General features: G+C 43.3%; 1 protein-coding gene and 1 long non-coding RNA gene across 3 annotated transcripts in view; one reads left to right on the forward strand and one right to left on the reverse strand.

Annotated features, from left to right (window-relative positions):
• Stmnd1 (stathmin domain containing 1) overlaps positions 1-22844 on the forward strand; it is a 36890-nt gene extending 14046 nt beyond the window's left edge. The window contains exons 2-5 of one of the 2 annotated variants that reach the window (XM_006972837.4): positions 7018-7198; positions 11943-12097; positions 21070-21201; positions 22100-22844. In XM_006972837.4, the coding sequence (XP_006972899.1) occupies positions 7018-7198; positions 11943-12097; positions 21070-21201; positions 22100-22384 (753 nt within the window). In that variant the 3' untranslated portion in view covers positions 22385-22844. The remainder of the gene's footprint in view (positions 1-7017; positions 7199-11942; positions 12098-21069; positions 21202-22099) is intronic. The other variant, XM_042278415.2, reaches the window with a different exon arrangement.
• LOC121829607 (uncharacterized) lies at positions 1651-19345 on the reverse strand. The gene is made up of 6 exons (XR_006072598.2): positions 19268-19345; positions 15505-15596; positions 14632-14888; positions 7645-7789; positions 6997-7165; positions 1651-3670 (listed from the first exon to the last, which is right to left on the reverse strand). It is a non-coding gene; the product is annotated as an uncharacterized LOC121829607 (long non-coding RNA).
• Positions 22845-23330: the final 486 nt, after the last annotated feature.

The following is a 23330-nucleotide window of genomic DNA, read 5'->3' on the forward strand; positions in this document are numbered from 1 at the left end:
GTAGATGTAATTATATCTACAAAATGCCTTCACTGTAATACTTAGATTACAGTTTGACTGAAAAACTGGCTACTACAGCCTATCCCAATGGACACAGACTTGGCCATCACAATCATCTTCTTTATTACTTGGTTATTTCAATGGGTTTTTTACATGTTAAACTACAAAACGTGTATTTTAAAAAATACCCTTTTTTTAAACAGTGGTATTTCTAATTTCACACCTGATTAATAATTGTGAACTTGTTCATCTTGTTGCCCCCAGTAAGGCTCAGAATGGTGGCTTGAATCTAGAAATCATTCCTTTTGGGTTATGCTAAGACTTCTATTATTTAGCTTTGAGTCCACAGAAAAAAATTACATAAGCTGGGGATATAGCTCAGTGGTAATATGTTTACCTACAACCAACATACAAGACTCCAAATTTGATCTCTGGTAATGATTTAAAAAAAATGAAAGTAATAAAAAATTAATACTTCTAAGATGCAATCACACAGATTGAATATCTTTGTTCTAAAGAAAGGAATGGGGTGGAAGGGGCCAAACCAGATTGGAACTCTTCTTCAGGTTGGACATCAGACATATGTGGGGGCAAGATGTGGACCTCAAGGACTTGGCCAACCCCACCCCCATAGCCTTCTTGGCCAAAGCCCGAAGTGCCTTCCCCAGCTGGCTGTGATCACTGGCAGGAATTTCCCCAGCACATATTTCCTGTTCATGTTTTCCTGACATCCAGTGATCTCCACTGCAGTATAGGCTTCACCCTTACAGCTTCTCACCATGCCCTCTCAGGGGCATACTTGCAATCATGTTAACCATGACATGCAATTGCCTGCCTCCCTAGACTTTCCTTAGTAATCTTGGTGGAATTCTCCATCACCCCGTCGTAATTCCTACATTCTAGGTACCTGGAAAACTAGCATCATATGAATGATATTAAGGACAGTTCCCAGGGGGACTAACCAGGTCTCCTTGTAAATATCCTTCGATGCCTATGTAATGATACGGCATGGAAGCCGTATTTGTTTGTTTGTGTTTGGAGCCAGGGTGCCCCACGGTGGGTGAGAGACTCTGACACCATGCTGGCAGCACTCAGTGAATAGTTTTATTTGGTAGGAGGGAAGAGAGAGGGAAGGGGGAAAGGAAAAGGGGGGGAAGATGCACACCTAGTAGGAATGAAAGGAAAGAGAGAGGGGGAGGGGGAGTCTTTTTTTTTTTAAAGGAGACTTTACAGCAGGATGCAGGGTGGGTCCCCAAGGGGTGGGCCAGAATGCCAGCACTCCTCCATTGTGATTATTATAAAAAGAAGAGTTATGGATAGCAAGTGGGGGAATAAAGGCACTGAATTCTTGAGACTGCTTCCTGCTGATATTGGATAAAGTGGGAGGGGGAAATTGGGAGTTCAGGGTCACACGCCTGGCAGGAGGTATGAGTGAAGAAGGATTTAGTTGATGTCATTGTGAAGATCTCAGGTGTGGAAATCTCAGGCATCTGTTCCTTGAAGGAGCTGAGCAGGCAGGTTGCTAGGAGGAAAAAAACAGATTATCACTGGACTTATGAGCTGGGCTAGCCATGGGGAGAGTGATAACTGCCAGAAAGAATGGAATACAGAAATGCCCTGGTTGTACGGAAGAGCCAAGGGTGAATGAGTGAGACATGAGAACAACTATGCCCTTTATTGAGACAACTTGGAAAACCAGGCTCTGCTTGCTGGGTAGGTGCCTGCTTGAGCCTGAAAAGGTGGTACCGGCAGTTAATTGAGGAATGATGTGTTCTTTAGGAGTATATGAGACATCACATCTGTTGTTTCTCTGGAGGTGGGGGTGCATCCATCCCAGTTGGCGTCCTTGGTTGGTGGTTGGCATCCTCAGAGCTGGTGCAGGAGGTGGTGTATCTGGAGGACACTTTATGGGTTGGCCTTGGCCCAGGCAGGAGTGAAATTGCAAAATATGCTCAAAAATGTGTGGGTGGGGTTAAAATGGGCTCTGGAGACTGTTAAGTTTTTGTCAGACCAGATTTCTTGACATAGAAGCAGAACTTTTCCTAGGAGCCTTCAGGTATCTGTCAGACAGCTAGAATGGATTTACATCCTGGTGTCATAGCAAAAGGCTATGGCTTTAGGTTAAAAGGCATGAACATTTTCTGGCTTCAGCCCGATGAAACTTATCTTTAAATCTATATCCAGAGGAAATTTACTGAGTGGAAGTGGTTGAGTGAGTGAAGGAGGAGGGAGGCTTTCCTAAACATCATCAGAGTGAACAGAACTGAGACAGCTTTTCTGTCTTCATATAAATAAACCTTGAAGCTATTTCTTTATCAGATTCTCCAGAGGATACCAAGAGCAGTCAATAGTAAAACGTTATATTAAAATTTGTTCTGTGAGTTTATCTGATCTGATAACAAGGTAAATTGTGTCTAGACCTCGTAGCAGCCCTAGGACAGGGAGATCTATGAATTTTACATAGAGAATTGAGAAGGCAGCTGAAGCAAAGCCTGGTCATCCAATGGAATCAGAGCTCTGAGAAGGATAAATTTTACCTGAGTTAGCAATTGAAAGTGACAGAGACTTACTTGTTGGCTACCTAGATAACCACCCCAGGGTCTTCCATGGTCATTGAGGGCAGAGTTCTCAGGTCAACAACATCATTCTTTTGCTGCCAGGCCTCAGAAGATCTGATGGTTGTGGGATAGGCACTTGTGGGAAGGACCAGCCTACTTTGTCTAGGCAAAAGTGAGGCAATGGATTCCTGGAGTCCTGTTGTCCATGGTCTGCAGAAGGCCCTGGCAGCAGTTGAGGTTCTTCTGTGCCCATCTCAGTGGCTGATGCTGCCACTCTGGAGCAAGTTCTGGGTGGAGGTTCTTCTGTGCCCAGCCTTCTTCTTTGGAGGATATAAAGGTCCTGCCAGGATCCAGCATGTCCCTCTATCATGAAAAGCTTTTTAATTAAACATTTTAGATGCCATATTCTGCAGATCTCTGAAGTATCTGAAGACTGTCCGGGTATATCTAAATAGATAAACTTTGTTTCTAGTTTTGTTTTAAGCTCAACCCTGGAAACATGTGCAAGAGACTAAGTAAAGCTTATCCCTGTAGTTTTGATCTTTGAGTACAGCCAGATTATAATCCTGAATGATTTATATAGAAACAATTATTTCTTAAGGTCATATAATATCTCTTTTGTTCTGCATAAAGGTCAAGTGTCTTATCCTACTGCAGAACCATTTTAGTTGATAAATCTATCAATTGACAATATTGGATCCAGTTTCCTGGTATATCAATGGGCATTAGGTAGACAATTTGTCCCCAATGCCAGGAGTTTTCCTTTGACATACCTCTTTAGCCTGTTTGTTTGTTTGTTTGCTTGTTTGTTTGTTTGGAGGGAGCAGGGATGACACTCTTCTATAGCTGCTTCAAGCTGAAATGGGGAGCAGGTGGTCAGAATCCAAGGGGGCCAAGAGGCTAGTCAAAAGTAAGGAGGGAAGCCAGGCAGTGGGGTATTTATGAAAAGCATGTGGTTATCTGATCTGACTGTAGAGACAGGGAAAAATTACACTTGGTTGAAGTGGTCCACATCATATCAGCCTTCCTCAAGTCTAGAGCTTATCATCCTTTGGAGAAGATTGCAGCAACTGATGCTTAGATGTGTCTTCCACAAGCAAGCCAGTGGAAATCTGTCGAAGCAGATAGATTAGAGACAAAAGTTAAAATTTATGAGCTTATTTGGAGCCTTTGGTCCCATGGTCTTAGTAATCAAGAAAGGCAGACCAGGAGAGAGAAAAACACCATTTTCAGAAATAGACAGGTGAGGAAAACTCATTTATCTGGAGCTATCTTGACCTCTGTAAAGTGGATCCAATGACTTCTTTTGATCCTCTGAGGCTTATATAAATTCTTATTTTATAAAAGGACATAAAAGTTTTAGATATATTAGTATTATCAACCAGTATTGAAATTTAAATCATAGAAAAGCAGGTGCAGGTAATGGATATTGAGGCTCATACCTTTGAGTCCTAGCAAAATTATAGATTTGGGTTAAAAGGTATGTATAATTTTTTGTTTAGAGAGAGCCAGATACAGACTGGACAGAGATTCTTTGGCCTGATGAGAAGTTTAAGTTTATATTTAGAAGGCAACCAAGGAATATTTAAAATCCTGAGCTTGTGACACAAGCAATATGAGAATTGTGTTAATGTTAAAATCTAAACTTTTAAAAATCTTAATATAACAATATCATAGAAGGGGAAAGTAATCTGAAGCATTTAAATCATTAGTTTATGTCAAGAGACTTAGTAGCTTTAGGAAAAGTAAGGCTTGATTTTTTTTATTTATCTATAAAATGAGCTGGCAAGTTGGTCCTATCACCAGCATGTGGAGCCTGGGGCAGAGGAGGGGGGCAGCGGCAGTGGAGGAATGAACACCAGGATAGACTGGACCTGCTGGGCATTGGCATGAGGTGGTGCTTTCTTGACCTACCCCCTGTACAGATGGATTGAGTGCTGGGCACCCTGCCCATGCTTGAGCCACTGATAGGAAGTGATTTTTTTGCTGCCCTTAGGAAAGATGGCAGTGAGGTCATACAACCTGTCCTCTTTGGCCTTAGCCAAGATGGCATCTGCCCACTTGACTGCCCTCTGGCGTCTGACCACGTGTTCACCAGGGTTTTTCCCCCCTTTTTTTCCAGGACAAACTGAACAGATTATAAACAGATAAACAGAAGCATTTAAGAGTCCATCAGAAATACATACAGGTGGCCACATCAATCATGTATTTTTATCCACACATAAGAAATAGACTTTTTGAAAGAAAGACAGAGAAAATTTTTTCCAGGAAACTTTTACAGCTAATGTATTGGACCTTGGAGGCAGTGCTGTAGAGGAGATTGGGAAACAGAGCAGCAGTGTAGCCAGGTGGGAGAGAGGCCCCCCTCCCCCTAGGCCATGTCACGGCCATGGTGGCTGCAGGAGGAGAAAACCAGAAACAGACAAAAAGAAGGATGAGGCATTTAGGTGGTATGCATCTTTTCCACAGTGAGGAAGAAGGTCCAACAGACTGACCTCCAGTGTCCCAGAAGGTCAGCGAGAACCAACAATGGCTTAAGATAGCCAGCGGATCACCATACAAAGGCTATGGGCCATGGAGTGAGTGGCGGCAGCTGTGCCCTATGCCATCGCATAGGAACAGGGCCTGAGGGCTGAAAGCCCGAGACAAGTGGCGCTCAGTACCAGGTCTTCTAGAAACCACTTTCAAGACAACATGAGTCCTGGTTCGTGGTAGATGGCTAGAAGGGAAGGAGGGAATCTTACCAATAGGGTGAAGAGTCAGCGGACGTGACGGTGTTAGACAGGACAGGGTCCCAGCATTTCTCCAGATGCCAGTGGGGAGAAAACGCCAGAGGAAACCTGCCCAGTCAGGCAGCACCAATATAATGATACAGCGTGGGGCCTTTGGTGGGTTTGGAGCCAAGATGCCCCATGGCGGGTGGGAGACAGAGACACCATGCAGGCAGTGCTCAGTGAAGAGTTTTATTTGGTGGGGGGGAAGAGAGAGGGAAGAGGGGTGCACACCTTGTGGGAATGGAAGGAAAGAGAGAGAGGAGGGGGAGCTGTCTTTTTTAAAGGGGACTTTATGTCAGGACATAGGGCAGGTCCCCAAGGGGTGGGTCAGAATTCCAACAGCCTGTGTGCATGACTAAACACAGAAAAGTTCTTTTCAGGCAGGTTCTCTAGAGCTCTCATTTCAAAGCAGTCTTTCCAGTAGTTATAATGAACCATTGATGGAGGCCACCAGGCCAATTCCTAATGGCTTCCAGGTACTTTTCCTATTATCTCAAAGGCAAGTACTTGGCTTCCTTTTTAATGGTGCTAATTTCCTTACCAACCACAAACAATCCTTTTCTGTCCCTATCACAGGTTTTTTCTATTGCTTTTACTCTTGATTTTTGTTGCCAGGTTTCACTGTAAATTGGGCTGAAAGAAACTAGCAATATCCATGCCACAATGTGAATGCTTTATTCCCTTGAACGTTTTCTAATAGATTGGCAACTTGAAATTTAGCCTCACACAAACCCCCAGGGCATGGGTAGAATGTAGAGTCCTTTGCCAGAATTTAAGCTCATGGCCCCTTGTCCAGTTCCCAGTAGAGTTCTCATTTCCATTTGAAACCTCATGGGAACAGTTACTATCAGCGTTTCTGTTGGTATTCTGGATTTCTGAGCTCCCTTCATGACTTCCCACTAAACTCTGCTTGTGGCATTCTGGAGTTCTCTAGCCTGTATCTCCAAACTCTGCCAAGTTTCAACCATAATCCAGTTCCATAAGGTGCTGAACAACACAATCGGGAGCAGCCACAGTAACAGGGCTACTCACAGTATCAATGATTTTCCCTGTTAGTAAGTTTTCTGACAAAAGAAATGCTTTAATAAACAACTTTAGTGGGAAGGATTTATTTTTGCTAGAAGTTTCAGAGGTTTCAATCCTGTGAGGCAAAGCATAATGGCAGAGAGCTTGAGAGAGCAAAGCTGCTCATCTTACTGCAAATGGGAAATAGAGACAGCCAGAGAGCAAGGGTCTAGAGACAGGATATACCCCTCAATGACCTGTTTCCTGTATTACCACACCCTAAGCCCATTCAGCTATAATGCATCAAGGAGTCATTGAATTGGTGAGATTATCATTCTCATGATCCAACCACCTCTCAGCAGGGCTACCAGCTGGGGACCAAGCCTTCAATACATGAACCTTTAGGGACATTTTATATTCAAACCTCTCTGTCTGTCTCTTATAAAAAACCAATTGTGATTGCATCTGGGGTTCACATGAATAATTCCAATAGCCTTACCATCCTGAGAGCATTATATAATCACATCTGCTAGATCATTTGGCTGTATAACATAGCATCCATAGGCTATGATTACTAATCAGACTACTACAGTCACTAATTGGTAAGTGCTCACAAAGCAGACCTGCTATATTGTTTTCATTTTCCTAAGAAATCTCACCAAGCTGTTCTCTTTTCACAGGCTGATGTCAGAGTGACTTCTTCCAAAGAGAATTGCAGCCCCCAAACTGAAGCTGTATGGCCCAAGGACACTGTAGACAATGCTGAAAGTCTGTACCAACAAGCCCAGATGGGAAGCTTGCCTGGGACTATTCCAGAAAGTTCTCCACCTCCAAGTAAAATAAATGGGAGCATAAATTTAGGTAACCTTTGCCTCTGTTCTTGTTGATCTCTACTAGACATCTGGTAGACCCCTAAATATATAGTGTATGTATCTGATGGCCCATTGATCACTTCTTTTGGGGTCTTAGTGTACTTTAAACAGCAAAGTTCTTATCTCTAAGACATTAGAATTTAGTCTTAGGCCTTTATCATGTGAGTCACTAATGTTAGCCATTCATCTTATAGATGAAGTAATTAAAGTCATCTTAAAATGACAACAGCAAGAGCCCTGTTGAGAACTGAAAACAAATTTTAGGAGCAGAAATCACATGGCTTAAGGGAATGTAAGCCCCCACTGTATTGTTGTCTTCCTAAAGAAGAGGCTTACGTTTATAAGAATAAATAAAACCTTCATTAAACTGCCCCCTCCCTTGCCCCATCCACAACCTGAGCAAATACACAGTAAAAACATAAAAGGGGTCATTACGATCTGGTGTGCTATTTAAAGCGCTATTTGTGGCCCTTCTGATGCAATGCTGTGGTTTCCCTTCCTTCAAGCTCTTCCTTGCTGTTGAGTGATGACATCTTATTTGTAGTTGGTCTGCCTTTGGAACAAAGTGAACAGCACAGATCTGGAGGGAAAGAACATTGTTTTAGTTCAGGGAAAACTTTTGTTCCATGGCCCTGTTGTTTTTTCTCTCACTACAAGTTAAGATTGGAAAATAGCTGGGGTAGGGGCCAGTTGCTGGCTTAGTGGTTATGAGCACTTATTGCTGATACAGAGGACCTGGGTTTATTCCCAGCACCCATATCAGGTAACTCACTAACACCCGTAACTCCAGTTCCAGGAGATCTGGCTGATAAAATAATGTTTGCGTGTATGTGAATACATGTGTGGGTACAGGTACATGTGTGTGTGTGTGTGTATAGAGGCCCAAGGCTGATATCTTCTTCAATTGATGCCTCCCTTATAGAGAAAGGCAAAGTGCCTTGGGAAAGCCAGCACTTATTAACTAGCCATCTGGGGAGACAGGGAGTCCCTGGTTCTGCTTCCTGCGTGCTGGGATTCCAGGTGTAATATCACATTCACCCAGCTTTTATTCGGGTTCTTGGGGTACAAACTCCAGTCCTTATGCTTGTACAGCAAGTGCTTGTCCTGCTGCCCAGACACCTTCTCAGGCCCTTTTCTATATTTGAAGACTTTGATGTATTCCGGCCATTCATTTCCTACACTGTTCCTCCATTTGGGGTGTTTTTCTCTAAAGTTACTAAGTTATTGAGCATCCCCTTCAGATGGTGGTTAAACTCAGTTGTCAGCTCGACAAGGTCAACAAACCTAAGAGATGCCTGAGACAGACACATCTCAGCTGTGTCTGTGAGGATGATTTCAGAGTGGATGAGCTGCCGAGGGGAGACCCACAATGGATGTGGGTGGCACCATCCCATGAGCTGGGGTTCTAGACTGAAAGGAAAAGGGGAGGAATCCACCTGAGCACAGTCTGAATGTCTTGGTCAGGGCCACAGACCAATCTGCTCCCAATGTCACACCTTCATCTTTGAGATGATTGTGCTTCTCCCAACTGGGAGCCAAAGTAAAGTCTCCCTTCCTCCCTTAAGTCACTTTTTTTGTCAGCTCTTTGGTCACAATGATGAGAGAAGTCATGAGTGTACTTCATAACAAAATAGAAACATGATGTTATTTTTAACCCTGGCCCCAATATGCTACAATGTTTCAAGAAAACAGTAGAATGAGTTGGAATGATTGACATTTCCAAAGAATCTCTGTCTAGGATAGTTACTCTGCATGTAAAGACAAATACTTTAGTAGACTTCCAAGACACTGGGTTGGAATGGTTCCATTCACTTCTTGATGTTAGTGACATCCTTTTGGAAACATCGGGAAGAGAGATGGAGTACTTGTAGTTCAGCTACTCAAATAGCATAGTTAGGAGAGAGAATCGTGAGGATAAGAACTTGGTGTTGAAATTGGATTCAGTCCTTGTTACCAATCTAACTAGTCTCATCCCCTTGAGGCTATCCATGTGCCTATAGAGACAATAGCACCTCTCTCACAGATCCGTGTTTGAACTGAATGTTGTAGTTGGATGTTTTTACTCTTTGCTCTTTACTTTTTGGAGACCTGTCACCCAGCTCCCAAATGAATACACACAACACACAGAGAGACTTATTATTACTTATAAATGCCCAGCCTTAGCTTGGCTTATTTCTAGCTAGCTTTTCTTAAATTATTATCCCATCTGCCTTTTGCCTCTGGGCTTTTAGCTTTCTCTATTCTATATATCTTTCTTTACTTCTTACTCTGTGGCTTGCTGTGTAGCTGGGTGGCTGACCCCTGATGTCTTCCTCTCCTCCTTTTCTCATTCCTCAATCTTCTTTTCCCAAATTTCTCCTCCTATTTATTCTCTCTGCATGCCAACACTGCCTATCCTTTCTCCTGCCTAACTATTGGCTATTCAGCTCTTTACTAGACTATTCAGGTGTTTTAGACAGGCAGAGTATCACAGCTTTACAGAGTTAAACAAATGCAACATGAAAGAATGCAACAAATCTTTGCTAATATTCCACAACAGAACATAATACACAGAATATAAAGTGCTTAGCACAGTACGGGTAAATAGTTATTACTATGTTAATAGCCCTTCCTGGTAAGTCCACTTTTTTTAAAATTAGTTTTCATTTTGGCTTTGGGATAGGGTCTCAAATAGCCAGGGGTGGCATGAAATTCCTAATTCTTCTGCCTCCACCTCCTAAATTTTAGGCTTACAAGCATGTGTTCCCACTCTAGGAAAGGCCACCTTTTAACAATAATGATAAGAAAATCACTCTGATTCCATGGAGATATTTCCCTGTGACCTTTACATTGGATTTTTGTTATGTTACCAAGGTTCCAGTCTGCTTACATGTTTGAGCACTTTCTTGTTTGTTGTTGCTGTTTTTTGTTTTGTTTTGTTTTGTTTTGTTTTGTTTTGTTTTGTTTTGTTTTGTTTTGTTTTGTTTTTAGAGACAGGTTTTCTCTCTGTAACAGCCTTGACGGTCCTGGAACTCACAGAGATCTGCCTGCCTCTGCCACCCAAGTGCTAGGATTAAAGGTGTGCACTACCACTGCTCGGCTTGAATGCATTCTGTAAGACTCAGCACAGAGCACTTTGCAGTGATACTGGGCTCCATTTCACACACCCACAAGGCTGAAGAGCCAGCACTGGAAAGCACTGAGCTGCCTGGCCCTGTACTGACGCCAGGTGATGCTCAGTCGAGCACTCTCTTGTGACAGGTGGACTGATGGTTTGAAATGAGAAACAGCTGGGCAGCATGCACGCCATCTCTGCATATGTTTTCAAACCACAGAAACTCATGAAAGTTGTCTTTGTAACCACGGAGTTTAGGAACAGCTGTGAAAGCCTCCATCCACTGAACACAGTGGACTTTTTGAAGAGAGCTCACTTCAGAGGGCTGGCTCTGCACAGTGTCATTTCTGACTGGGGAAGCAGAAGCACCTTTGGGCTAACAAGCCTGCACCCTTTATTTTATGATCTAAAGGTGCAGAGGTGGCAGGTTCTGCTCATGGATGAATTGCGATGGGGAGCCCTGTCTCAAGAGTACAGGTCATTAATCCACTCCTGTAACCGGCTCCAGGGTTCATCTTTAAAATCATTAATAAGATCTTAGCTGGTCTGGAGTTCTGGTCCCTTTCAAGGGCTCTTTCCAGAAAGGCATGCTTTCCCTCTGTAGATTTAGCAGATGGTGAAACTGTATACCAGGGTTGCAGAACCCGACAGCCCTTGGCAACTTCACACTGTTTACCGTTTGTATACAAAGCATAGAAACCAAACTGCAGCTCGGAAGAGTCACCAGAAGAATGTCTCCAGCCTCAGCTGCAGTTGAATGCTGTAGTTAGTGGAGCAAATCAGAGTCATCTGACCCGAGTGTATGAATGTTGTTACAACAAAGAGGCTGCACATAGCAGCGTGGGGACCGGACTTGATTCTGTTCATATGACGCTCGCTTCATACAGAATAGATTGTGCTGATGTGTTTGTTCTGCAAAGACAGCATAAACTTGAACTTCAAAGAATTACAGAGCTTTATAGTGGAAACCAGATCCTGGGGCTGTAGAGACAGGCATTATCAACCTGAGTTCAGTCCTTGGAATGCCCGCGGTGGATGGGCAGAACCAGCTTCCCCAAACTCTCCCTTGACCTCTACACTCATGAGGTGACACACATGCACACATTAAATAAATAAGTAATAAATAATAAATAAATAAACATGATAAAATTATTTAAAAAGAAACCAGATATCTAGACAAAAGATGTTGAGACAAGATTTGGTTCGGTGACTTACATAAGGTACTCATTGAGAGCTTTAAATTATTTACTTTGTGCATGTATGTGTGTGAGGATGGTGTGTGTGTGTGTGCTGTGTACCCTGGACCATGTACAGGTGCACATGGAGCTAGAAAAAGGTGTCCCAGTGTCCTGCTCTACCACTCTGCACCTTGTTTTCTTGGTGGACCTGCAGCTAGACTGAAGGGCAGCAAGCCTCGGTGGTCCTCTTGGCTCTATCCCATGTTTCCCTACAAGTGCTGGGGTTGTGGGCATGATAACTATGCCAGACATTTAACATGGGTGCTGAGGATTTGAACTTGGGTCCTTGTGATTTCACAATAAGCTCTCTTACCACAGAGCTATCTCTCCGGCCCCCATTTAGCACTGAGAGATAAACTCTTTATTCTTAAATTTCTTTTTCTTTATGCTTTTCCTTTTAGATGACACAGTGGCCAATGGAATAATCAATAAAACCCAACTCCTGGAAAGTCGGGAGAGACCAAAGTCATCAGACATCCTAGAAGAGTTAATTGTCCAAGGAATCATACAGAGCCGAAGCAAAGTATTTAGAAATGGAGAGTCATATGATGTCATGGCAAGTGATTTTGTAATTAACATTTGCTTATACTTAAAATTAGCGATAAAATATGATTGATCACAACTCATTATTTCCAGTATATAGGACCTATAGTATAAGTGATAGCATTAGTCTAAGCCAGATTTTTCCTGTATAAATTTGCTTATTTCTCTGCACACTGTGATTCTCAGTGGATTCAGAATCACCCCAACCATTAATGATTAATGAAACCAATAAAGCATTCTTCAGGCTTTACTAAATGTGGGCATAATAAGTCCCAGGAAATAACGACCTTTCATCCTCTCAGCAATTTTTATTAAGCATTTTCTTGTAGAATATAAAGCTAAACTGTGGTTTATCCAAAAGGAAAAACTGCCAATGCTCTAGCAGGTATGCCTACTTACAACCATGAGGAAATCAGAAGGTTCCAGAAATTGTCATGCTGTTTCTTTTCTTTGTTGATTCAACTTGTTTTAATTGTCATTGTTTGACATTAATGTGAAAAACATTTTCCCTCTGATTTTAACTGCAAGTCTGCAGCTCTAAATTTTTACTTAAGTGAACTTATGTGTGTGTGTGTGTGTGTGTGTTACGCGCACACGCACACATGCATGTGTGTACATGGCATACATGTGGAGCTTAGAGAACAAGCTCAGATGCCTATCTTCCAGTGCTTTCTGTCTCTACTTGAGATAGGGTCTCTCATTGGCCTGGAACTTGCCACATAGGCAGCCCCCCCGCCCCCCCCCCGCGCCCCCAGTATCTAGGGATCCTCCTGTTTCCTACATCCATCTCATCACTGGGATTATAGGTGTGTCCCAATGTGTCCAGCTTTTTACAGGAGTTTTAAGGATCCAAAATATCTCAGGTATTCACTCAGGCTGAACCATGTCTGTGGCCCTAAAATTTTTAATATGTTCTGTATAAAACTCTAGAGAGAACTAAGTATTTTGTTTGTTTTTAAACCAAGGCACCCAGTTAGCACTTGACACACAGACAAAAGAGAGGTTAGATTGGGGGCAGGGGAGAAAAGGAGCCTGAGGGAAAAGAAAAGGAAAAAACAGAAAGGTGAAAGTAGAGACCAGAAGTTTAGTCAAAGCTGTATAGAAAACAATTGGTAATGATTACCTCAACACAGTCTGTAGGTCAGTTCACTAGCTTAAGCAGTTAGTGAATTGTATAGGGAATACTCAAGGATTAAAACCAAAGTGACATTCTTTTTATTCAGAATGAAGTAGGGCCTATGGAAGGTATGTGCAGAAAGGAAAAGAGAATGCCAGACATCGAGACTATCATCAGACAGCCAACACTAAGAAGAAATAGGAAAAGGAGAGGGTAAAAAAGGAATCATCTAACATCGTTTGATGCTTAATCTTAATTGTCAACTTGATGAGTTCTGGAATCACCTGAGAAACTAGTCTTTGGACATGCCTGGGAGGGTGCATCTTGATTATGTCACTGGAGGTGGGAAGAACTGCCCCCTGTGGGTAGCACCATTCCCTGGGCTGGGATTCTAGACTGTAAAGAAAAGAAGTGAGCCGAACATAAGCGTTCATCACTCTTTTCTTTTGGGCTGTGGATGCAGTGTGACCAGCTGCCTCACTTTCCTGCAGTCAAGGCTTTCTGCCATGATGGTCTGTACCTGGAGCTGCGAGCCAACAAATCCTCCGTCATGAAGTTCCTTACATCAGGGTATTTTATCACAGTCATGGAAAAGTCAAATGTCATTTGACATTCCCACAATATCACCACAATCCAACAGTTTGGGTGATGATAAATATCTGGTTGTATTTGAAAATACGAGAAAAACAGCTCTGTAATAAGCAAGAGGAGAGGCTATTTTTCTAGCTATAGGTGAGTCTCTGGGGACAGAGAAAAGAAAACGATGTCAAAATATGGGAGAGCAATTCAAATGGAGGAAGACATAAGGAAACACTCCGTTGCTAAGAGATGCCTCCTTAAGGGAGATGCAGTAACTCCTTGATGCTAACACCAGTGGGAATAAAATTACAACTTACCTTAGTGAGCCAGTCGCCAGAGGTGAATGAGTTCTGACTTCTAACAAGGGAGTGCACAGGATGAGTGCATATAAGATATTGTGGAAGAGATCTATTCATGACAGTGGTGGGTGTGAATTTTGATATCATTAAGTGTATTAAGGTTCTAGTATAGCATATGATGGGATGGGACAAGATAGGACAGGACAGGACAGGGAGAATGAACAAGACCTCCTCACAAGGATTTCATGTCACAGGCCACAGGTATACCACAAGTCTTTGTCTCTCTCTGGTGTTAGACCCACATGACCCAGTGTAAGCCAGGCTTGCAAGAGGCCAGAGCAGCAACACCCAGCCCTGTTTGCTTGGTAACCCAATGCTCTGGGTTTTACCCTGACGTTGGAGTAAGTCACATAGGAAGATTCCAGAACTCCCAGGACCCCGATCCCACCTTGGACTAGTGCCTGAGCATCAGGTTTGGCTTTCATGCTTTCAGAATCTTCTAGATGACTCTGTGGGTAGCCCAGTCCAAGACCTACCCCTCTGACCACAAACCTGCACATGAAGCCGAGTTCATTATCAGGTGGGAAGGGCTGAAGCATTTGTAATTGTAGTCCACACTCCTTTCTTGTAAAAGGGAATTCTGAAATAGTCTGGAAAATACATTTTCACGAAAAGAGACCAAGATTGTCCCCAGAAAGCCTCTGGAATAAGGAGGAATTTTGGGTGCTGGGGTCACAGATGAAGCCTCTTCCAGCTCACATGAGCTTGAGTGTGTAACACAGCACACGCCTTAGATATTTGGGGGAAAGCTGGGGACGAATATAAAAAGATCACAGTTAAAACTGAAGGGTGAAGCCGGGCGGTGGTGGCGCACGCCTTTAATCCCAGCACTCAGGAGGCAGAGGCAGGCGGATCTCTGTGAGTTCGAGGCTAGCCTGGTCGCCAAAGTGAGTTCCAGGAAAGGCGCAAAGCTACACAGAGAAACCCTGTCTCAAAAAAAAACAAAAAAAAAAAAAAAACTGAAGGGTGGGTGTGGGTCATATAAAGTCTGAGAAGTTACACTGTTAACACTTTGAAGCAGTCGGCATTTTTTGGAAAGCTTCATAATTGACTGAAAATCGAACCAAGGAATCAAGGGAAATACAAAGGAAATGCCAGCAGTTATCATGGTGTGAGGCATCCAGTCAAATGTTCCAAAGCGTTTCTTGCCTGCTCTAGGGAATTCTGGCTTTGTGTGCTTTTGTTTTCTGAGGCAGAGTCTTGCTATGCGGCCTAATTGCTCTCAAACTCTCTGCCATCCTCCTGGCTCAGCCGACCAAGTGTTAGGATTACAGTTGTGTGCCACCATGCCTAGCTGGGAAAAAATTAAATAAATGCTGTGGGGGAGCTAGAATAAGTGTGAGATACCTTAAAAATAAGACTTACGGTGTGGGGCGGTGCCATTCACAAACACAGAGGAACACTGGACATAACTCTGTCCTCTTCCTGGCCTCTTCTTATCCTTCACTGTGGTTTCCCTTGAAGTATAATAAAGAACACTCAAAGTGAGGCGCCGCCACTCTTCTGAACTGGGGCATCTTAGGAAACCAGTCCTTCCCCACTTGTCCATGGTATCCCTGTGCCCACCACAGCTCCCCTTTCATCTCTTTTGCCCGATTTTTATCACTTATGTAGTCCTCTCTGGAGAAACAGTTCTCAAGAATGTTTGTGCTTTGAACCGAAGGCCCCTGAAAAGGCCACACCTGCTTATGTTAAAGATTCTGCGTTTTGACTGACTAGAACATGGTGAGTGTGGAGAGTTGGATTGCTGCAGATTGAGAGCCTGTCTTTAGTCCTCTTCATAACCATTGATGGTTCCCCCTCTGTCTCTGACCTGGCATCCCCTTCACTTTTAGATGAACCCTTGGAAGGCATCACTAAATCTGACATATCTAGCCTCCACCAGTCCAGAAGCTAAGAGTGTCATCAGTTAGCATCTAAACCGACACCACGGATTTCCCTGCTTTGCTGGGCAGTGCATTTGGTAAATGCGTTGACTGTCTTTGTTCTGCTACCATAAGAGTTGATGTAAGCACTTTCATGAGACATGCATCATTCAGTGCACCCTGAATGCATGTGCCCAGGCCATGGCCATTCATATTTTGCTCAGCATAAACTAGCCCTCATTCCCATTGGAGCAAAAGTTATAGTAGAAGATTCTGTGCTTACATAAGACTTAAAATGGTATGAAATAAATATTAAGAAGGAGTTGGGGAGATGCCTCAGCAGGTGAGTGCTTGATGGGCAAGCATGAAGACCTGCGTTCAAATCCCCAGCACCCACGTAAAAAGCCAGGCGTGGTGGCTCAAGACTGCAACCCAGTTCTTGGGAAACAGAAATAGGCAGATCCCTGGAGCTGATTGATTAGCTGGACTTGAAGAATTGGTGAGCTCCATGTGTGCCAGCTAGTTCTATGTCAACTTGACACAAGCTAAAGTCATCTGAAGTTAGGGGACTTCAATTAAGAAAATGCGTCCATGACATTAGGTTGTAGGGCATTTTCTCAATTAGTGACTGATGGAAGAGGGCCCTGCCCATTGTGGGTAGTTCCAACCCTAGTCTGGTGATCCTGGTTTCTATAAGAAAGCAGGCTGAGCAAGACATGAGGAGCAAGCCAGTAATCAGCACTCCTCTATGGCTTCTGCATCAGCTCATTTCCAGGTTCCTGCTCTTATTGAGTTCCTGTCTTGACTTCCTTCAATGATGAACAGTGCTATGGAAGTGTAAGCAGAATAAACCCTTTCTTCCCCAAGTAGCCTTCCATTACGGTGTTTCATCACAGTAATAGTAACACTAACACATTCTGTCTCAAAAAATAAGATTGAAAGCAATAGAGGAAGTCACTCAACATCGACCTCTGGCCTCCATATGTGCACACACACATATGCATGCATACCTGTGCAACATGTGTGCACATACACAAACACAATTACATACATATGGAGAGGGGTGTTATTGCCTCCAGGTGGCTGTAGTCCCAAACTCACGTCCCTGCATCTCTTAGCATAACCTGGCTTCTTTCCACAAACTAGGCGAATTCTTTACTAATTCTTCCTATCTGGTCCAAGTTTATTGTCATCTCTGTTTCTGAATTGGGTCACCTTTGGTGTGGATAAGGGATCCACATTGCATCAGAGTCTCCAATATTATTTGCTGAGCCTTATAAAGAGGAAAAGGAGGAAGCTGGGTGAGTTAGAACTCAAAAAATATCAGTCAGTGGTCAGAGTGACCACCCTCACCGAGGTCTAGAGGCCAAAGAACGGGAATGACCAAGTCTGCTGCAGGGAACTTCTGCCTCTTCTGTGCACGAGACTCCCTTAGCGAGCATAACCAAGGTGGGTTCATTTGTAGGTGAAGAGATAATTAGGAAAGCTTTAAGGAACATGCATCGGATGTAAGACAGGCCTGTGCATGTTAGCTTGGCCAAAACGCAACTCAAATCTTAGCCCCAAATGTTGCACTCGGGACTGTCAGTTCTCTGATACTGTTCTCAAAGAAAGCAACTTAACTAATAATAGCATTGCTAGACTTCTGAGGCTTGGGGTCTAGACATCTCTGTGTATAATGTGAGCATTGTTATCACTGGTAAGGGCCACCATTTCATAGATTCTGCCTACCTGAACTTCATTTGTAAAGAATACACATTTGTTTATAGCAGTCTTTGAATTTTGCTGTCTGTCTGTTTTAAAGCAAGGTTTCATGTCACCCAGGCTGGCCTTGAACTCACTATATAGCCAGTCATGGTCTCACTGCTTCCACCTTTGGAGAGCTGGACTTACAGTCATGTAGTATCATGCCTGGTTTATGCAGTACTGGAGATTAAAACAGATCTTCATTCAGGCTAGGCAAGCACTCTACAAACTGCACCCAAAGCCAGATCATTATGGTGGTGGTTTTAGCATAACATTCAAACTCAAGAAAGGACAAGGGCCTCAGAGATAAGAGTCCATGTTCCAAAGAGTGACAGAAGGTAAATTCACAGGCATTATTTAGGGATAAGTCAAGGGAAACATCTCTCCCAATCGGAAAAGCGAAACTGCTCTCAGAGCCCTTTACTGGCCTCATGATTTCTGTTAAGGTTTAGTGTAAATGGAGGCAGAACTTTGGTCCAGTATGCCTGATTATACCTGGAGGCCACTTCCCAAATTACCACACAGAGGCTTATATTAATTAGAAATGTTTGGCTGATGGCTCAGGCTTATTATTAACTAGCTCTTACATTTAATTTAACCCGTTTTTATTCATCTACATTTTGCCACATGGCCATGGCTTTACTAGTCCTCCGGCATCTTGCTTTTTAGGAAGCTTGCAGCATCTGTCTCGACCCCCTTCTCACCTCCCACCTCCACCCTTCCTCTCAGTCCTAGTTTGATTTTTTCCACCTAACCTTATCCTGTCTTGCCATGGACCAAAACGACTTTACTATCAACCAATGAGAGAAATACATATTTGCAATGTACAGAAGGACCATCCCATAGCAGTTCAAACTGCTTTGTGATGTCTGGTGTGCCAGTCCCTCATTGGCTCTTGGATTGTCATTTTCTTTTAGCCTTCTGTAAGTGAACATCCCTAAAAATGTTTACATATTAATTTCAAAGTATCTCAAGTTAAGCCTCCCTAGCAAGTATGTCCCTCTTTCCATCAAGTAGCTTTTGCCAGAAGGAAGCTTAAGAACCAAATGTTATAAAAATGATATAAATAATGACTGAGGGTACTTGCTTTAATGAGTAGCTCGGTTCCCATAGTGGAAAACCTCATACTACATAAACATCCAGTGGTTATAAAGAGCGACAATCTCAATGAGGGTTTTCCTTTTTAAAGGCTTTCTGAGATGAAGCTGGAAGGATAGTTCATTGCTTGAGAGAACTGGCTGTTCTTCCACAAGTCCTGGGTTTGATTGCTAGCACCAATGGTTTATAGCCATAGCCATTTGTAACTCTAACTCCAGCAGACCCAGTGCCCTCTTCTAGTCTTTTAGGGCACAACATGTACGTGGCACACAAATATACATGCAGACAAAACACCCATAATAAGATGAAAAAGACTTTAAGGACTTTCTGAGGATCCTAGATCTCAAAGATAGAAACAGCAACCCTCTCTCCTGCCATCACTGTATAGTGAAGAGAACTGCATTCCAGAAGAATGTCACCTCGGACACACAGTGGTTGTTAGTAAGAGAACGCACTGCTTCATCACTTCCTCTTCCCGTGTCTCATCTGCTCCTGGCACCCTTCCTGTTCACACATGCCATTGTGACAATTCTGGGGGCCATTGTGATGTAATGGGTTGCCCCTGAAAGCGGGCCCCGGTTTCCTGAAAAGCAGTTGCCCTTCCCGAGTGGGCATCGCAGGCTTTCTTCTCCCTTGAAAACAAACAAGAACAAAACCGGATCCTGTGAAATAAGGATCGTTAAGTCTGTGTTGCTGATGAGGACATCAGGCTCACAGAGTGTACGAGCAGCTCGTGGAAAGTCACTTGTGGGATCGGAGGGCAGGTCTGGGTCCCATCACTGGCCTTTCTCTTCTGTTAAATGCCTGTTCTTTGTCTGCCTGGTTTATTTTCCTGACTTTGAAGAGTCAGTCTTTGGGAAATTATAATAAATATTGATAGCTCCGCTGTTTTTAAAGAGAAATCTCTAGAGAGATTATCCAGAACAGTATATTGGTTCATTTTATAGTGAAGACTTGGAGTTTATTGAAGAATTCCTGCAGTCTTAATAAATCTGTGTATGGTGACCTAGAGAGATGTCCATATTAAATGAAGGATGTAAACATGGGAAGTGTGTATGGCACAATCATATTTAGATCTTATTTAGTATTGCAGATACCATGCATCTGTATGTGTGTGTACATATATATGTATATATGCATATGGACATGCATTACAGAGAATATCTGGAAAGGTCCACAAACTCTTTTAAAAAGGTCCCTGCTAAGGGGCTGGGGAGATGGCTTGATGGGGAAAACAATCCCTGGGGACCTGAGTTTGGCTCCCCAGGGCCCACATAAAGGAGGATGTGGTCACTCATGTGTATATACTCCCAACTCTCCTCGATGGAAGGTGGAGACAGACAGGTCCCCCGAATCTCTTGGGCTAGCGATCCTGCATATGCAACAGTGAATAAGCAGCCCTGTCTCAAGGTGAAAGCTAGGCTGGCCATCTGAGGTTGCCCTCAGACCTTTATCTGAGTATTATAGTGTGGGCATACCTGCACTCACACACACACACACACACACACACACACACACACACACACACACAGATTCATAAGATAGGTTCCTACTGAGGGATATGGTTGGAGTGATTAAGTAGAGGGTTAGGAGGGTGTTTGTATATTGTTTTAATTGTCCATTGTAAATGCATATTGTAAACTGTAATTATTTTGGAAGAGAATACAAGTTAAAACTTTGTAGCCCTTTACTGTAATTTTACTTTTTGTAACTAGATGCATAACTAGAAAGTCATTATCACTTTTCTGAACTGCTGAGAGAGTAGTCATTCATATAAAATGGGAAAGTTTTACTGTTGTCATGAAAATATTTGTCAAATGCCAATAGCAAAGTCTAGCATAGAGTTGTTGCTCAATAATAATTAATAATCTCTCTCCATCATTAGACCAAAAAGTAATAAAAGCTAGTCTCTGTCCAAGTGAAAAGAATTGGTTACACACAGAATATTATGAAATCAATCGCTGTCGTTGAAGATTATAGGTCAATTGACTAACGTTAAACTCTGAGTTTCCTACATTGAGCTAGACTTTCACACACACACAAATAATAATAATTATAAATATAATTTTGCTCCTACAGATTTCAAGTTTCTATTGCATTCATCTGCCACTAGAAAGTTTAGATTCTGAAATTTGCATTTTAAACTGCTCTTCTCATCTGTTCATCTCCTAGGCCACGGTAATAATTGCTTCTCCATTAAAAGCAAAATGTCTTCCTCCAGGTGGACACTGCTGAAAAGCCACTGAGAAAGCCACCGGCCAGACTGAAAAAGCTTAAGGTGAAAAAGGAGGTAAAAGATTTCACAATCCAAGACATAGAAGAAAAGATGCAGGCGGCCGAGGAACGCCGAAAGGTTAGAGCTGTGGATGCTAGTCTGAGGGGCTGAGCTGTGGATGCTAGTCTGAGGGGCTGAGCTGTGGATGCTAGTCTGAGGGACTGAGCCTTGGATGCTAGTCTGAGGGGCTGAGCCATGGATGCTAGTCTGAGGGGCCAAACCATGGATGCAAGTCTGAGGGACTGAGCCGTGGATGCCAATCTGAGGGGCTGAACCATGGATGCAAGTCTGAGGGACTGAGCCTTGGATGCTAGTCTGAGGGGCTGACTGCCTGCTAAAATGAGCTGCTGCCAGACCTTGCCAATCAGCAGCCTCGAGACAAAATGAGTGCACTGATCCACTGCATCTCAGTGAGCTGAGTGCTTCTTGTGCTGTGCACTTTGTTGGTGGTTTTTTTCTCAAAACTTACTTTTGTGTTGTACAGGAATGAAGCAGCACTGTGAACTTAGTTAAAATTTGTTGTTTCAGCTATATGGCCTAAAAGAACACTATTCAATTCTCTGAATTAAGTCAAGTTTGGGGGAAATTCCCACTGGGGTGAGAAGGAGGAGGACAAGCAGAGTAGGGATGGGTACTGAGCTGAGAGTGGGTTCTAAAGACCATCAGATCAGCTCCTGCCTGCACTTTTAAGCACTAGAGCCCACAAGCCAAAACCCGTTGTTAGGGATACAGCATTGGTCTAGTCTCCTTCATTTTGCCTCCCTTTGGTAGCCTTGGGTGCAAGGACCAGACTATAAACTCTATGAGGGTAAGCCCTATGTTTGTCTCTTTCAACATGGTTCCCCAACGATCATCTGTTCCAAGACTAAGTAGTTAAATAGAAAAGTGAAAGTGATCGTGACAAGCAAGATGAATGAGAACGTGAAGAAAATCACACCACCAGGGCTCTTTTTCATTCTCTAGTATTGCTTTTCAGACAAAAAATGAAGAAATAAGAAAACGGCTACGAAGTGACCGACTTCTGCCCACCGCTAATTCTTCAGATGCAGCTGAACCAGGAAGGGAGGAGGCTCTGTTTGCAAAAGGTCTCCCAGCTGTGAGCACCCCTACTTTGCAGAGGTCCTACGTGCAGGAAGGAGAGCCACTGAAAAGGAAGAAGAGTGAAAATGATGTGGCCCCGATGATCAGGAACGACCCCTGCGCAGGTTTGGGGATTGTGGAGTCAGACATGTATTACAACCAAGAGGATGACATATTCTAATACTCCGTTTTCAAAAGGAATCTCACAAAGTGGTCCATTCTCTCGTGGCCTTTAAAAAGTGACTGGGCTCTACAGTTGACACTTCAGCCCGGGGTGGGGGTGGGGGTGGGGAGGTTAAGGATGATTGATTGTATGAGCAGCAGGGGATGAATTTTAGTTGAGTGAATTAAAGGCTATACTTACCAAGGAGGGGTGGGGAGTCCCAAGGCTGGCGTTCTCCTAGAGAGTGGCTTCCAGTGTTAGGTAGAGGCCTTAGATTCAGAAGTTCCTGCCAGCTCCCATGAAGATGCTTGTGCCAAACGAAATTCTCCCTTTTCATTTCTAACCTTGGCTGCACTCACGGATGAATCTTTCATGACAAGTTGCATAGATGAGTGTTATATATTTTAATAATCTGTGTGTTTCTCACATTTTAATTCTTCGCTGTCAAAAAAAAAATAAAGCAGTATCTTGAAGTTGGCTTAGTTCCAATTTTATCTGTATAATTTAAGTCATCTATATCCAGTGGTCAAAGTAATGTCAGGTATGAAGAGTGAGGATTAGTGTTCTGTGGGCGAGCACTCAGATATCACGTCAGCTGCCCCGGGTTCCACCCTTACCACCGAAAACAAAACAGAGAATTGTGTAAAGCATCGTGTGCTTTTTGTGCTGAAGAAGAAAAGCTCTGATTGGGGCGGAGTAGGAGGAGCTAAGGGGACTGAGAGTCAGCCCCGTGGGGCCCCTTTCCCCGCTGGCTCTCTGAGCTCCAGAGTTTGCTACCCCCACCTTTCTGGGATTATTTCTTTGTTCTCTGTCACTTTTACCACCAGTCAAGAATCAGGTCTGCCGAATTTACATTCTGAAGATCTCATCCATTTGTTTCACATTTTTCTCCTGCCCCTACTCACCTTAGTCTACCTTATCCATCCTCAGTCAACAGTTTTTCTCAACCTCTATACAACTGAGG

Source organism: Peromyscus maniculatus, chromosome 5 (assembly GCF_049852395.1).
Source record: "Peromyscus maniculatus bairdii isolate BWxNUB_F1_BW_parent chromosome 5, HU_Pman_BW_mat_3.1, whole genome shotgun sequence".
Taxonomy (NCBI): domain Eukaryota; kingdom Metazoa; phylum Chordata; class Mammalia; order Rodentia; family Cricetidae; genus Peromyscus; species Peromyscus maniculatus.